The sequence below is a fragment of the Cebidichthys violaceus genome, unplaced genomic scaffold (assembly GCF_023349555.1).
Source record: "Cebidichthys violaceus isolate CVI_PGR_0920_01 unplaced genomic scaffold, fCebVio1.0.p SCAF_1, whole genome shotgun sequence".
Taxonomy (NCBI): Eukaryota; Metazoa; Chordata; class Actinopteri; order Perciformes; family Stichaeidae; genus Cebidichthys; species Cebidichthys violaceus.
The window spans coordinates 19,472,757-19,489,770 of record NW_027176262.1 but is presented as its reverse complement, the minus strand read 5'-3'; the positions used below and the strand labels follow the sequence as shown (position 1 = coordinate 19,489,770).

The window sequence follows — 17,014 nt, the reverse complement described above, 5'->3', positions numbered from 1 at the left end:
CAAATCACATTTATCCCGTCTTGCAATTAAAAGTATCATTAGCATTTAAATTGCCAAATAAGATTGTGATCAACAGAAATCAATGAGAGCGCAGAGGATCAGCTCGAACACTTCACATTGTTTTCCACGAGCCCGGCTGTGGTCATACGGCGTCTTTTTAATCCAAGCGCTTCTGGGGATGCGACACTTCACTTTCTTTCACATGCAAGCAACAGTGTTTTTTCTCACTGTCACACCGTGGAACGTCTCGACTCCCGATTATCCGCAGCTCAGAAACCGCCTCGTTGCTGCAGAGGCTCCTAATAGAAAGGTCACTTTTTTTTTGCGAGTGCATTGTAAAAGTAATTTTCTTTGCTGTAAATCTTCCCTCACAGATTACTCTTCTCAGTTTAAGGATTAGCTATGTTTTCTCCATGCTATCCCCCTTTAAATCTCCTGTTAAGCTGCCCTGAGCCTTTTGTGGCCAACAGAGCGAGGAGGAGCGAGGTCTTCAAGGTGGATGTTTGAGTAGGAAACAGTGCAAACTTGAATGTAGCTTATGGTTCCCTGCCCTGGTGCTCACTGCGCTCCCCACAGGCTCGCGGTGCTTGTCAGCTCTCATTAGTGTCTGTGTCTCACAAAGCCAACGCCCACATGCTGCCTGCGTCGCGCTCAGCTCCGAGGAAGCCTGCGTGTAATCGCACAGCTGAGATGCACACGAGGTGGTCAAGCTGAGATGTGCATCACCGTGCTGCATCTGGCTAATGACGGATTGAGCAAACATAGTGCACACTGCAGAATTAGTTTAAATTGTAATGCCTAGGGGGGGAGGAAACAAAAGGTTACATCTACACAGTTATATGCTCAGCAATGTTGACAGGCTGCATATATTAATCAACACCATTCACAAGATGGTATATATATATATCTTATTTAGCTTGAAAGCAAGCATTGGATGGGAAAGGAGTCCTTTAATTACTTAGGCGGAGTGAAGAAAAATGCATTCACCTGCGAAGCAAACATTCCCTGAGTGACTCCTCAGATGACACTGTGAAGCTTTTTCTGATGAATTATTCAAACAATAAAAATTGCACCATTTCAATCCAGCTCCATTTGGTTTGACGCGTGAATTTGAGTTTATTCTTTATAACTAGATTCTCAAATTGTAGCCATACACCGTATGTAAGAAGTAGTTACAGTGACCTCACGCACTGGTTTGTGGACTATATGGTCCATCTTGGATTTTGGCAGTCGCCATCTTGTTTTTTTGCAACCAGAAGTGACTCGAGAGGGTGAAGTACAACTGAATGCTGAAGTAGATATATTTGGGAAACCAAAATTGTTACAATTAACTTTCATGAACTGAAAACACATGGTGAAAGAGTTAAAGTTCTAAGAGGAACACATTGACAACTCCCAGACCATACAACAACGTGGTAGCAAACCTGTCAATCACAACGATTAAAGAAGACTTTGGAGACCATAAACTCATGTTTACAATGTTAATAAATCAAGTGAGAAGTAGGGTCATTTTCTCATTGACTTCTATACAATCAGACTTCTTTTTGCAACCAAAGGAGTTGCCCCTTGATGGCTGTTAGAAAGAATGCAAGTTTGAGGCACTTCCACATTGGCTTCACTTTTCAGACCGGTAGGTTGCCCCTTGATTGTAGCTCATTCTGTGTCCAAATGCTACATGCTAGTTCTATGCTAGGTCTGAGCATGAAGTGTGCTCACACTGGAGAAGTGGCAAAACAAGAACACATGTACAGTGTATGTGTATATGCCTACTACGTAATTGTTTAGTACTCTGTCAATGGATTTTTTTTTCCCACAATGCACTGCACAGGAAATGTAGGAGCTTCTCACAGTTGTAAAAAAAGAAAGAAAGAATGAATTAGGACAATGTTCAGACAGTTTTAGTAACATCTTGACAAACAAAAAAATGCAATATTAAATCTCTGAGACGAACTGACTTCGGTCTGTTTTTCATAGTTTTATCCATCCTTATCAGTTATAATTCTCACCTTGTTTTCTGCTGAGATCTGACAATGTGGTGACAATAAGATGGGGCAAGAAACAGAAGCAGACAGACAATCACACAAGGTTTGAAAAAGCTGTCCATTGTACACATTGATTACAGTTAATAGACTTCCTGGCTCACATACAGATATTGCAATATTATGGGTGATTCCACTTCCAGTACTACCTCCTAATAAAGTGGTCTTGATAATGCGGTTAAATTGTTAAATTGAAGTCTGATCACCTGACACATTGTACTTTTAGTGACGCTACTTTGTTAGCAGATCTCAGCAGTTACATTGATGAGCTCATCAGTATCAAAACTCAGCTGCTAAAAGAAAAAGAAAATCAGACCGTAATGACTAATAAACTGCAATTATCCTTTTGATACACTCAAAGATGTCAGCATGTCATATTTACATGAGAGAAAGAAGTTAACACAATTTGTGGATCGAGTTACAGGATCATCTCCGAAAACAAAAACACCAAGTATTAAATCTTTAAGCATTTAGCGTTCCCTTTTTTCAATCGTTTTTCTTCTCTTGTTGCTTCCTGCCAGTGATGGACAGGGAAGTACATTAATCTACTAACTAAAACAGTGTGTTTTAAAGATGAGTAGCCTGTAATATTGGAGGAATCAGAACACAGCTTGAGTAGCTGAACACACACATAGTGTGTTTGTCTTGGCACGGCTTGACCGTACTGTATGTTTGTGCGCTTGGTACAGACGCCACTTCATTAAACACCGATGGCGCTTTTCGCTCTGTTTTGGTGCCAGTGTGTCACGTGACGACATGTACACTGACGGTCTCCCGAGGCCGCTGTTTGCGCGTGGCCAAATTCCGAATGTAGCCCAACTGAATCAACAAAGGGAGGTATGACCGGGAGGAAGTGGGTGGCCGTCATGAGACGAGGGAGTTCCTTCATGTTTGGTCAGGTTTAATAAACTCACTCTGCATACGGGACCCCAAACAAACCGCCTATTTGAACAGGCTCCTTCGCATAATGTGCACTGAAATGCAATCGTCCGGGGGTGGGGTCCCACGGGATCTGAATGCAAATGCTGCACCTGACGTAAACACGGCACGATGAGGTGCAACTGATTCGTCTTAAAACACTGTATGAAATCTCGGATAATACCGCATTTCTTTTTTAATAAAATAGCAATTAGGTCGCTGCACAAGGTGCACATCGGCTTTTTCTTTCAGCTGATTGAAGAAATGTCACGATTCGGTGACTCAGAGTACACACAGGGCAGGCAGAGGTTGAAAATTGCATTTCCCTTCGTACATTTCTTGAAAGCAGATGATCTTGTCGGCTGTCACAGCTTTTTTTTTGTTTTCTTTATCGCTCTCACCTGTATCAGAATCCAGTCAGTCACAAGCAACGGATTACAATACTTTATAATGAGCACGCCGCTGTTCCACAAGACTCGTAATTATCTGTCTCAGGGAAAAAAAATGGATGCCTCTCTCCTCAGGAAAGGCTCGACGAAGGAAGAGGCTTCTGTAGACGAGGGGAGGGTGCCGCGTGCCGCCTCTGTGCTGCAGGCGGGCTGAAGAGGGTGCCACATGAATCTGGCAGTGGCACGGCAGCCCTGTCTGGAGACAAGGTGATACGGACTGGAAATAATGAGCGTGAAAGAAAGAGTTAAGGGGTGCACTCATGCACAAATTTTCTGCACATTAAAACGCCATCTTGGCCTTGCGGAAAGGTCATGTTATTCAATAAGGACGTGAACCAGTGCGAATGGGAGGCGGGAGGAGCCGGAGATAATGCGTGTAGGTACACAGCTCAGTGTCTGTGCTCCACTTCATTATCTTTGATCACTCCTGATATCAGTGTCAGAATGGGACAGATGACATCTGACTGCCAGCATGTTTGAGGGAAGGGGTTTTTCTTTGTAGCGATATCCGTAGCAACAACCCCTCCGCTTCCTTGTCTGAAATAATTATCGGAATGCACTTCAAACAGTTTTCAACATCAAGCGTTTCAATTACAGCTGTCCATCCTGCTCACAATTAAGTTTTCCTTTTCATTATCATGTGTCGGGGTGGCTTCTGTCTCTGGTGGGAACTTCATTGTCGATTTGAAGGAAAAGAGTTGTTAACTGCCCTGTTAATGGCGGCATGTAAAGGAGTTCAGGTGTTCGTTTGTTGAGGCTTTGTTCTTCCCCAGGTGTGTCAGCAGACAGGGTGGGGTGAGTGCCTCGGGGGGGTTGGAGGGGGGATCAGTGCCAGGGATCCAGGGGAAGGTGGGGAGCAGGAGCCGCCTGCTGAGCTCGCTGAGTTGCAGCAACGGGGGACGACGTGTCAAACAAACAGTCTCTGCACAGCGGGCAGGGTGTTTGTCCGAGCGGCGCCCTAGATGAGGCTCGATCCACCCTGAGGACTTGACTCACACATGCCCTTCTCCCTGCCCCCCTATACTCCCTCCATCCCCATCTCCTCACCTCAGTGTCCAATTACAGCCCACTCTCATTAGCACAGTGTCTCTCCAGCGAGAGCCTTTGAAAGGGCAGGGGGAAAGGCTGCTGCCGCCGCAACAAAGCCGCCAACACGAGATCTATCAAAATCCGAGGAGAGAGTGGAAAAAGGCAAGTGCAGGCAGGACTTCTCATTATAGAGTGCTGTGGACGGTGAGGGACGGAAGGAGTGGCGATCCCCGTCTGTGCTGAGTGTCATGTTATCTTTTCGCTCTCTTAACAGGACCGACCTTCCACCCGCCCACAAGCCAGCCCCGCCTCCACCCAAAAAGAAGAACAGCGACATGAAGGGACACTTGACATCCGATGACATCCAGGTAAGACTTCCTCCTCCTCTTCCTCTTCCTCCTCCTCTTCTCTTACTCATGTCCTCTCTGGCTGATCTGACACAAAGTCTGAGAACTTTTTTCTCTCTAAAATTGTGAAAACATTGCCAATTCAAACATTTATGTATATAAAAAAAAACAATATATACTAATACGTGCACAAAAAACAAAGTTAAAACATGCACAATTATGTTCATAACTTATAATATTTATGGCAGGGTTTTATCTTATATATCTACTCTATATCACGTCATGGTTGGTATTCGAAAGGTATTTTGGGGAATCCATTGAAATGTCAGTTTAATAACAGGAGGCTTTTTTTCATATGTTATAAAGTATTTCTCATCTCACAAATTATTTCTCATCTCACAAAGCTGGCACTTGTCACAAAATTCCTTCGACAATCCGGTTGCAGTTCAATTAGCTCAGAGTGCTCCAATATCTCAATATAAGAAGGCTTTTTTTTTACCAGCATATGTCTGATATGAGACATGGTCACTTCACGCTGTATATTGTTATTTCATTCTATTGTATTTGGCCCATATTAGATGAGTGGTATAGCTCATTAAGTACCACTCAAGTCTGATAAACGGGTTCATTTCACAGCAGTGTTTGTTTAGTTTTTATTTTTAACCTCCGAGATATGTATACTGGATTTGAATGAGCAATTTTATTATTAGTCAGAGACAAACTGAAATGTCAACATCGGGTGGATTAGTGAGGAGAATCTACTCATATTAACTGTTTTCTCAGAACACTGATCCGGGGCAAAACACTCCACCACTGCAAAGACCCGTGTGCAATCCTCTGCAGTGCTTTGATGCACAGACACGCAGATAATAAAGCAATTGCTAGAGTTCCGTCCTGGAGGGTTAAATGAAGCAGGCAACACTGTCGCCATGTCCAAAAGTCCATATACTACACATTCCTTCTGGTTTGTAGTGTGTTCACAGCGGAATAGTGACAGAAATGAGTATACCTGACAGCATCTGTACTAAAAATACTCAGTGTGCTCACTGCTTGTAAACATTCTAATTATTTGTTGAAACAACTCTGGGAACACCTCTGAATTTTAGGAATATTTAGTATAATTTAAATTAAATCATTGTAAAGTCACAGTTTGATTAGTATGGTAGTATGAAAGTTGAAGTATCTCCCGATACATAGTATGTCAAATGCAGTATGTCAAAAATACCAGGATGTGCTGCAACCGGTCGCATTTTGCAGAATGCAAGCCAGCATGCTTTTCTGGCTATTCTGAGTTTAAGGCAGCCGCATTGCTTTAGCACCCGTCTACCTGTGTGCGCCACCACAGTGACTGAAGTGCAGCTTAAACTGATGCACGCCTCTTGAATTGGGTCAAAAACATATTACCAAGCCCCTCTCTCGAAATTTGAAACACCACTTCGATGGTCGCACCAACTCTGGCTCCAGGTCTGTGTGATCAACTGTTTTTATGGAACCATATTCTTTTGTCAAGCTTGCATGAAAACACAATCTTTATATATTGCATTAGGCTATTTAAAAAGCACATAATCAGTACCATGTAAATGATTTTCCAAGGTTTTGTACCAACTTCCCAGCGAGCTCGCTGTAGTTTTGTCCACATCACAAACAAACATGACACGACAGCAACATGCATGGGTCTGCAGAGGCCGTAGTGATCTTTCTCAGACCTTTAGCCAAAGATGGTGGTACAAAATAATTGACAATTCCAAATTGGGGAGATAAAGGTTGACCACCGTGTATCAGCACTGCCGATCTTTTATATCCAACTTTATGAGACTCTTTATAGCTCCAAGGTCAAACACCTGGACATCTGGGCAGACAAGGTAATGAAGAGAGGGGAGAGTAATGTGCTCTCCTCCCTGCACAGCTACTGCAGAGGAATACTTGGTGATTAGTGGACAGATGAGGTTGTAATAGACACTTTACAGGATTTAATGTGTTCAATTTTATGGCTGTAGTTGCTTTAAAGGAAGCTGCATGCTCAGCAAGCTTGCATCCAGAAAAATAAAAGTAAGCAAAAGAAAGAGGTATAACAGCAGGTTCACGACACGATGGGTAACGTGCGCATGAATGCACAATGATCACTGATGCATAAACAATAAGCATCACTGTTATACAAGCGGGCATGTGCAGAGCAAAATATTAACCGAGGCTCAGTATTTCAGGTTTCTCACTGTCTGTAGTTCATTCTGCACAGCAGGTCGAGACACAGCAACGGCTGCACCTTCAACATTCATTCGACGTCTGTTTCAATGACGGAACAGTTTCAAAACGAGCCAAAAATACAAAGTTGTTGAGGGATAAGTTGAGCGACATCCTTAAATCATAGACCACACATTGCCTTCGCCTTAGTCCCTTCAGCTGGACGAGTTCCTGCCCCGAAGCCTGTCAATCATCTCGATGAGCTGCTTCTTTAAAAAACACTGAGATAATCAGCATCCGTAGAGCCGCCAGGTAATTTGTTATAATAACACTGTTGTATTTATTGTCTGCGATGTCCTTGAGCTGCTGAAATAATTTGCTATACTTCATTTTCTCACTTGTTTTGAGGACACAAAGTTACCAGACCAGGTTTGATCCATCAAGAGAGTAGCTGTATCTTTCAAAACAAATCATTATCATAATGTGGGTATACAAACTAATTTAATTATTTAAGATAAAGACATAGCTATAAATGATTTATAAAGTCATTCAATTTACCAAAAAAAGACTCAATATTCTTCCCTTTCTGTACTCTGATACGAGTGTTATTGCTCAGCCCTCAGTCCAAAACACCCCGGACAGCAATGAAAACCCAATTTTAGGAAGAAAAAAAAGTTTGGATTACCAATAAAGGACATTGCAGACACAGACAGGTAATGGGTAATGCAGTATATCCTATTCTTGAAATTGGACCCTGAGAAAGTTGGATATCACAGCTTTATTTCAGGATGGGTTGCTAGGTGACCAGGCTGGCCTGGAGAAATTGGCAGCATGGTGGTTTTGTCATTGTCCAATGCGTAGAGCAAAAACTGGCGGCGCAGCCAAAGTATCCACATCTGCACTCGCTCCATCACAACACTCGCTGTGCGTTGCTGTGAGGTGGACTCCGAGAGCCAAGCAGACGACAGGCATCCAGGAGGCTGATGTCTTTATGCCTCGGAACTTTTCCCCCAGCTAATTGCGTATGAGTTCTGGCGCTCAGCTCAGCGTTCGACCACTCAGCCATTAAATCCTTTGCTGTTTGATGTACAGTGATATTAATGGAAAAGCTCGCCCTAGCTCGACCTGGTGCGTATTGACTGAAACTCTTGCTATTTCTGAATGTTGGAAAGGCGGGGATCAAACAGCATTAGGCAGCCTTTTGATCCGTCAAATTTCAACAGCGCAGAGGTGCGGAGGGGAAACGCATTGTTCAACACCTATTTTATGAATCTTACATTTATCACGTTGATAACTTCATTGTTCTGGACAACTTTGATTTCTCTAATTCACCTTCATTTCCTTTCATCGTTCATTGCCGCAGCGCTGACAAACGTTTAATGAAGGTTTTTTGCCACAAAAGGTGTTCATTTGCCACTTCAAAATTTATAAATTCCTTTATGGCGTGAAAGGTCTCGAGTACCTGTTGTTCTTTTAAGGCACCGTCCTGTCAGCGTCGTCAAACTTTGCATTGTGATTATGACAGATCAATTAGAAGCATGCTGCGTGGAAAATTTGAAGCCTACGACCTGTTGAAGGAAAACTATAGAAGACTTTGCCCCCCCCCTGTTCACTTGATGTGTTGCTTCCAATATGCTTCAGAAAAACTCACATCTGCACCTTGATTTTCAGAGTGAGATCCTTATATATGGTTTCTATGCTTCTTTTATTAAAAGGCAGCTGTCATGTCCTCTATGCCTCTTTCAAAAAGCAATCCCTGTGGTGCAAACATAGTGTTATTGTAGGGTAATGCTGTATTTTTTTTGAATAAACATAAACTGTATGTATACAGTATATACAGCTCTGCTCTCTTCTAAAACTAATTTCAAGCTGAATGTTTCCTTTAAAAACTCCTTCTATCAACAGTGTAGAAATAGTGTCTTTAGCTGCTAGATGAAAAGACATTTATTGACAACAATATACAATGTCCATAATGTATCAACATGATCGTATCATGTATAATATTACCATCTTTAAAAATGATCCTCTGCATATTTGATGTAGTATAAAGTTGACTTTGGCTGTCATTTTTGCTTTGAAGTCACAAGGCTTTCTAGATGTCAAAATGAAACGTTTAGACCTCCTGTTTTCTGTAATGTCCCACACTTTGAAATCATTTTGAGTGAAATAGGAACCTATGTATCTTTTATAAGCACATTGCTTAGTTTTGTACAGAGAGCACATAACGCACATTTGACACATGAAAGAGTCTTTTTAAATGTAAAACTATCTGCAGTCCAGTTTTAAAATCCTCAAACACTGAGCAGATATTCCTCTGGAATATGACAAAGCCACGGCACAGTTGCAGAAAAGCTCCATTCAAAGGCGTCTTTGCTGGTGGATGAGTCCCAATTTCAACATTTCAGTTCAGAGGCATCAAACCATTAAAGTAAACCTGCAAAGTAAACTGGGGTTTCACATCAAGACCGGGTGTCCAGTTAGTGATTGCAGTTAAAGAAACAGTTCAAATTTTCATGTTTTGGTTTCCCTGTAAAAAAGAAAGCAAGATATTATTTGACATATTAACACATAATGTGAAAAGGTGGTTTCAAGGAGATTTGTCCATAGATTGACAACCTGTGTTTGCCAAGCTCTAATGAATCTGCAGCGTATCCGTTTTGTGATCACATGTCACCTTCATGTGTGAATTGAATTCCCTGTGGTTCTTTCCCTCAGCGGCTGTGCAGCACAGTCAGCTCCTGCAGCCTCACATTTCTGCCCCACTATTTCAGAAGTTTGCATCATACCTTTTGTGTGATATGGAAGCGATTAATTTGGCAAAATAACTTTTGATGCTCATGTAGAGTTCAGAGGAGCGACTTAAGTTCAAACTGCTGTCAACTTGTGTTCCTTGTCAGACTTCACATCTCGTTTCTGCTCATTACCGGTGGAAAAACAAAAAAAAAACTTTGAACATAATATTCTGCTGCTGGAGTGTTGTAGCTCTGAAGTGTGTGCAGCAAAGGTGGTTGTTTTCAGGGATGGGCTAATAGAGAGGCAAAGTCCCACCTCTTCCACCATGGGACCTTATTTAGGAATAAATATGTACGGTAGTCAATGGCAAGAGACAAATCCTTTTTTGATCCCGTTTGAATTCTGCCAATAATTACTCAAATGATGTTTGTCAATTTAAAATATGATTTTGCACCTAAAAGTCCTACTAAGCTACGATGTCTGCGTGTTTCATACCAGGTACACACCAACAACGGGCCTTGCTCATTCTTTTGCTTCCCGGCTGTCAAAAAGAGTCGCTGGATAAAACACATCTGGTAAAGTAAAGTTATTTATGTGCATAGATATAACTGTTACCTAGCCAGCTAGCAAGCAAAAGGTAACGGCCTTGTTGGTGACGCACATTGTGCCGTTTAGTTTTGTTGTTCCACACAAAGCTAAATGGTGCTACGCCAAACTGTGACTTTGTTGATGTGCAAAATCATCTTTTAAATTGACAAACATCACATGTGTAATTCACGGAACCATTCAGACAGGAAGGGGCGGGACTTCGCCTCCCTGTAGTAAGTTCAACCTGGCTGAGGATTGTGAAGCAGGCCCAGCATTAACTGGTTGACCCGCCTGCTTTGTGGCAGCTCGTTGTGAGTCTTGCTGAGCTCTCGGTGTTTCCCATAGGTGGTTCATCTCGACAAGGACGAGGAAATGCAGAAGCTTCCTCTTCAGCCTCCTTATTACGACATGGCGCCCTCCGAGTCGACCCCCTTCACTGATAAGCCGGTGAGTAGCGACGCCATGGGCGGGTTCAAAGGAGCTTCTCCATGAAGGGGTCACCCACAGCCGCCGCCCCGCGGGCCAGTGGTAATTACTGGTGAAAGGGCGTGCTCTCTGTGCCATTATGCTTGGCGGTGTTTTGAGAAATTGATTTGCAAATGAAATGCAGTGCTGTGATGCTTCCTGAATGCCACTGAGGATCTCTCACGTAGCTGCTTGTCTGGTGTTGCTGACCAGTAAACCCAGTGGGTGCTTTGACTAAGCTCATGTCATCATTTATATCAGCACTCACCTTCTATCTAAACCTGGGCCAGTCGACATCCTCTCTCTCTCTCTCTCTCTCTCTCTCTCTCTCTCTCTCTCTGTATGTATGTGTGGACTATTTCATGTTCTGACCCCAACACTCATCGCCTGCTCTGCCCTTCCGCCTCACCTCCCCCTCCACTTCCTCTAATCCCTCGTAATTACTCCTGTGTTTGCATGGCAACCGTGCGCCGATAAATTGCAGTGTGATGCTCTACAGTATATCATGGCCCTGTGAGTGTTAACTGTTGACTGTGAAGTGTTTGCCGTGTTGTATCAGATGACTCTGCTAACTGTGGTGAGCCTCCCTCAGTGGCACAGATGCTTGAGTGATTTGGGGTTCTTTTTTGTTTTTTTGCTTTGGCCTGAGACTCAGCTTTGAGTTGAAGAAAGTAAAACTCTTTTAGACTTTTGGACAAGTACAAGCGCGTGTGTGTTGTGTGCGTGAGCGGGGGAAAAAAAAACATCCTTCCGGCTTGCTGTAGCAGCATCGTACAGTATCAAACTATCAAACCTGCATCACGTAGGCAAGAAGTGTCATAATGAAATCAGCTCATCTTACATTTGCCAGTCTATAGTCAAATCAACTTAGACTTTCTAAATAAAACATTTAAAACCATTTCAGTTACAACCACGAGTCCAAGACTGCCCATGTTTTTTTTTTCCTATTGTCAACATATATCATGAAAAGACAAAAAAAACTGACCAAGCACAGATTTGTTTGTGTTCCTCTGAGTGATTGTTGTCCAAAAGCTATCACCGTCCTACTGCCATGAATACTTACTACAGTCATTCCCAAAAACTGAGTCGGGACCCACAGGGGGTTGCAGGAGATGTTATTATAGTGGACAATATTCATTTGCCTTGATTGTCCTATTGTTCAAGAGAATATAAGGTGATGCGGAAAGAGCAGTAAAGATGGTCAGGAACGTTCATTTAAGCACAACCACCGCCAAATGTGTATTCATCCACTGCTGAAAATAGTCCCTAACAAATGTCCTCTATTTAATTCTCTTTCAACAGTTCAAACTATAAACTACAGTTTTTTTAACTGGCGGCAACCTCCGATTCTGAAAAGTGCCAATACAGAAGTGCCTAAAACTTGCATTCTGTCTACTGACCAGCAGAAGTCTATTAGAAAAGGACCCTACTTCTCACTTGATTTATTAGGTTTTCTTCAATACTGCATGATGTTCATTTAGTAAATTATTGTCCCAGCAGGCTATGCCAAACTCAAGGTTTCAAAATCGTAGTGCACAAACCAATGGGTGACATCGCTGTGTCCACTTCTTAAATACAGTCTATGGCTTTTAAACTATATATTTGTGACCTACATTAAAGATTTAGTGTACGTCTTCAGTAGGAACCAATCAGCTTGGAGCTGAGATCCACATACACTGTAAGTCCGAGAGCATTGAGAGACGCGCTATCACATTGTTGGTTTTGGTTTTTTAATGGGATTTGTTGACTGTAAGAAAATAAAGACTTTCACAATCCTTCTCCTTTTAAGTTTATCAAACTTATTATCTTAAGTTATGTCAGTTTTACATATGAACAAGCGATCAGAGGAGCGAACCAACTGTTTAGTCAATTGAACTTACAAGGCAGCGTGGCCGTTCAGGTTTTTAAGTTGAATTAAATGGCGTTTGTTACAGTGTGTGAATGACATTGCAGTGAATGGCGTGTTTCATATTTTTCTGAAATGCTGCATGATCTGTTAAATAACTGGCTTAAAGCTAATTGCTGTCTACTGATTTCAGTAAAAGTTTATTTTCTTCAAGAAACTGGTACACACAACTCCAGCTAAATTTCCTCCTCAACATCACCCAAATTAACGTTGATCAACTACATGCTCTGTTTTCATATATTTCCCTGTCAGCAAAGCTTTTTAATATTACGGCTTTGCATTCATGGTGTGCTGTTTAAATTACTCATCTTGTCTCAAACCAAATTTTGCAGAGCTAACTCAATTACTATCAACGTTTTTCCCCCTGACGAATTGATAGTGTAGTTATTGAAGGATATTAAACTATCATCTTCAATTCAATACTCAAAGGAACCGAATGTTTAGTTCTGATAATCCTTTGACGCAGAGAAAAACATTTTTTTTCCTAGATTTATTTCTTATCTCTGATAAGATTCTACTTAAATTGAAGTTCAGGACTGCTCTTAAGATGAATAGGGTATCAGTGAGGTTTTCAAAACACTATTTGTGAGAGACATGCGTTGACTGCTGAGTGTTACTAATGATGATTCTCTAGGGGCAAAACACTATCTGCCAATTTTGAATTGCGATGTGGCTGTAATTTTCCCCCTGATTGCTCTCTGGTCATGACAAATATTCCAGATATTTAAATACCACGCGAGTGCAGGGTGTGAGTGGTGGGGAAATATGCAACGGTGGAGAGATTGCACAGTAGATTCAAATTGTTAATGTTAAATTCTGTAAAAGCTGCAGTCATTTCTTTGTAATTCTTTCTCAGGTAGAATGATCACAATGGGGGGAGGGCAACAAGTATCATTCCATTGCATTTTCCTCCCTCACACCCCCTCACCATCCATCCTGAGATGTTATTTAGGTAGATACAGGGCAGCTGGCATCTCTGCTTTGCATTCACTTCGTCACATAACTCCCTCTCTTTTGCTCCATTGATTTCATTACCAGGAACAAGCAGACAGACTAAAAGGAGAGACACTACCATTTGATCCAATCACTGACTTTCTCATGCAGTCGTTTTTGCTCTCAGAATAGAGGAGAAAACAGAGCAAAGTAAACTCTGGAGTGTTTTCCCCTCAAAATATGACTGTTATCGTTTGATTCTTGCCATCATTCATTTGCAATTCCAGTTTGTTGTCAGTGCAGTCTGACTCCCATTTGTCCTGCTCCGTGCTGAAAGAAACCCTTTGTCTTGCTTTTCATTAAATGATATGTCAGTCCGTCACCATTTGAGCATCCATCTTCAACATAATTAAATAATGTTATTCGTAATGAATAAACACAACATTAGTTCTTTGACTAAAAATAACTATTACTTTTTAAAGCTGGAATGTATACAATGTAGCTACATAATCAAAACAAGTAGGGAGCATTTCACCTCTACTACTGTGTCCATACAATTTTGATATACAAAAAAAAAAAAAAGCTAACTACTAACAAGCTGCAGCGCAAGAATACGCAAAATTCGACCAATCTGCTGAAACTCTTGTGAGCCGGTCAAAACAACACAGCTATCTTATGACGGTCTCGTGTGGCTTAGGCTTAAAGTTGAGTTAAACATCTGTGATTTAATGTGACACTAACCAGGGACTGTACGCTCCATGCATGCCTTGATTTCTTTATTGGATTAATTTCAAAGTGGCAGAAACAAGAAAGTGACCCGCACCTTCGTCTCGTCCTCCCTGCGGCCAGGAGACCACCGTTAGTTCATATCGTATCTCCAGATTCTATGAGTATAGGCGTTGCCCTCTAAGACCTGTCGCTATTGCATGGGCAGTTGCAAAGTTTTTTATGTTTTAAACTAAAATTCTGGCCCTGAAATCAAAACCTTGTTTGCTTTAATATTGTCCTGGTACCTTGTTGTCTATTTCATTTTGTCTTTCAAGCCCCTGTTCACATTTCCTGTTTTACGTTACAATGTTTTACATTACGCATTACAATGCATTTTGTATGCATAGGCTTGTCAGTGAGTGTCTAAATTCATCATAATGTTTAGACTTTTATTGACCCAGTGTCTTTGAGTGTCCTTTTTAGAGCAGAAGACAACCATCTGAGAGGTATTTTTGGAATTGGATAAACAGCGCTGAAAGCTGTCATTGTCGTTTATTGATTACCCCATTAAGATCATTTACTCAATCATCCACTTGGACAATTGCTTATCGAGTCAATCATTCGCTCAATCATCTGTGTTTGTTCACAGTGGTCTGATGCTGGTTATGTGAAGGTCTTCGCCTGTGTTTACATGCACCCTGATATTCCAGTTTTTTCCAGCATTTCCCATTTGCAGCTCAGATTGTGTGGACATGCATTGACCATAGTCCAAGCATAGCAACACATGCTTTTGGTTTTGTTTGATTACAGTGATTTTTTTTGCTTTTAATGCCCATCAACTACAAGCATTGCACTGTTTCTGAGAAATGCGCACATGAGCAACAGAATTATAAAAACGCATCTGAAATAAACACATTGTCACTGAAGACAAGCATCTTTCTGTTGCACATGTAAACACTTGTATTCACCGATTTTTTTTGGGGGATCTCTTATCATTATGTGCATGTAAACAAAGTCTGAGTCCTTCCTCATCTCTAACCTTTTTATTTATAATCTTATATTAACTTCTGTCTGACTGTTTTCTGTGTGACGTCTCCATCTGTTTGTCGACTTGTCACATTAAGTCTTAATCTGACATTCTATTTATGTATTCCATGCTTTCACATGTGCTTCCCTCTCTTAACACCACCGCTCACAAACTCTCTCTCTCTCTCTCTCTCTCTCTCTCGTGTTTTTGGCTGCCTCACTCTTCACACACCTTTCGCCTCTCTTGTCTCCAGAACTCTGGCCACAAGGACTGCGATGTCCAGTATGCGGAGCTGGATACTGCAGCTTTGGCCTCTTCTCCCAGCCCACGAAGCTCTGCTCACACTGGCCCTGGGGACCTTGTCGAGTATGCAACCATCCAGCCTAGCTCACACTAGCGCATGCCATTATAGGCCTTTCCCCTCAGACTTTGGCCTCAAGGTACACAGACTGATGCACCCCTTCCCTTCGTCCATCCCCTTTCTCACACGCACTGTCCTCCCTTCATATGCTCCACATGGTTCCCTTGTCTCCCCCTCCTCTTGAGTCTCCGCCGTCTTATGATTTCCCCGCCGCTGCTCTGCAGAGAGTTTGATTGAGGCGGGGGTATTTTCAGGCTCTACAACATACATAGTTCTACAATGATACCTAAATCCAGCCTGCCCGTTATTGCGAGCCATAGATGTGGTTTAGTATTTTCAGAAAATAACATGTAAAACACTTCATCATCTTCTCGTGATTCAGTCTTTGCATGCATGACTCCTGTTCGTACAGAAATCTGCCGAGATAGTGTCTGTAAGCATTTAACATTCCCTACTAATGTCAATGATACGGCCCATTTAGCTGCATGAGTCTTTTGCATGAGCATCTTAGAGGCATGCGCTCTCCGTGCAATCGCATTTATAGACAGTGCTTCGAGATGTTCATGATTTATGTTATGCTGATTCTTAACAACAATCACGGTGCATAATATTGAAGGTATCTCATGTAAAATATTTTTTTTCCCGAACAGTCGCAAACAAAATGTCTTTTATTGTCTTTCAAGTGATTATGCCACACTTGACAACCCTGATTGGTGCAAAAGCGGGGCAAAGCAGAGCCCTCATCTACAAGACGCTGCTCTGATGCCTCATCTGAAGAAGAGAAATCTTTCCGTCACACACTAACACAGTCTCCTGCACCACTTGAACTCATCATTATAGACATACAGAAAAGTGGGATGTAATAATGCTCCAAAATCATCATGCTGGTACTGTTTGGAGTGGTTTCTATGGCAATACCTAAGGCAGGTGATTTTACGGGCCATTCAGGAGGCCTTCTTGAAGCAATTGTTAAGACATGCAGAGGCCGCACCGCAAAGTGCGTGTTATTGGAATACTGAATTGGCTATTCTCTTCTCATTTCAAAACAATTTCCTCCCAGGGAGTAAATGTAGATGTAGAATACATTATTGCCCACAAAGCCTTAACAAGTAAAATCCAGATACACTATTGCCCACAAAGCCTTAAAAAGTCAAATGAATGAGTTGTTTGTCTTTATAAAAATTTGAGAGTAATTTACCGTCGTGTATAGAAAAGACAGAAGAACACATTATTACCCTTTGTCATCTTATACTGCAGCTCCAGATGGCAAAAGTAGATACCGTCTTAATGTTGACCAGCTTTGTAGCCAGAAATAACTGATTTTGCGATG

General features: G+C 41.8%; 1 protein-coding gene across 1 annotated transcript in view; it reads left to right on the top strand.

The window, feature by feature from the left end:
• The window catches only part of LOC137870336 (uncharacterized), a 40,192-nt gene that overhangs the window by 4,583 nt on the left and 18,595 nt on the right, over positions 1 to 17,014 (top strand). Inside the window, exons 3-4 of the mRNA XM_068707499.1 lie at positions 4,710 to 4,803; positions 10,630 to 10,731. Of these exons, the coding sequence (XP_068563600.1) occupies positions 4,710 to 4,803; positions 10,630 to 10,731 (196 nt within the window). The remainder of the gene's footprint in view (positions 1 to 4,709; positions 4,804 to 10,629; positions 10,732 to 17,014) is intronic.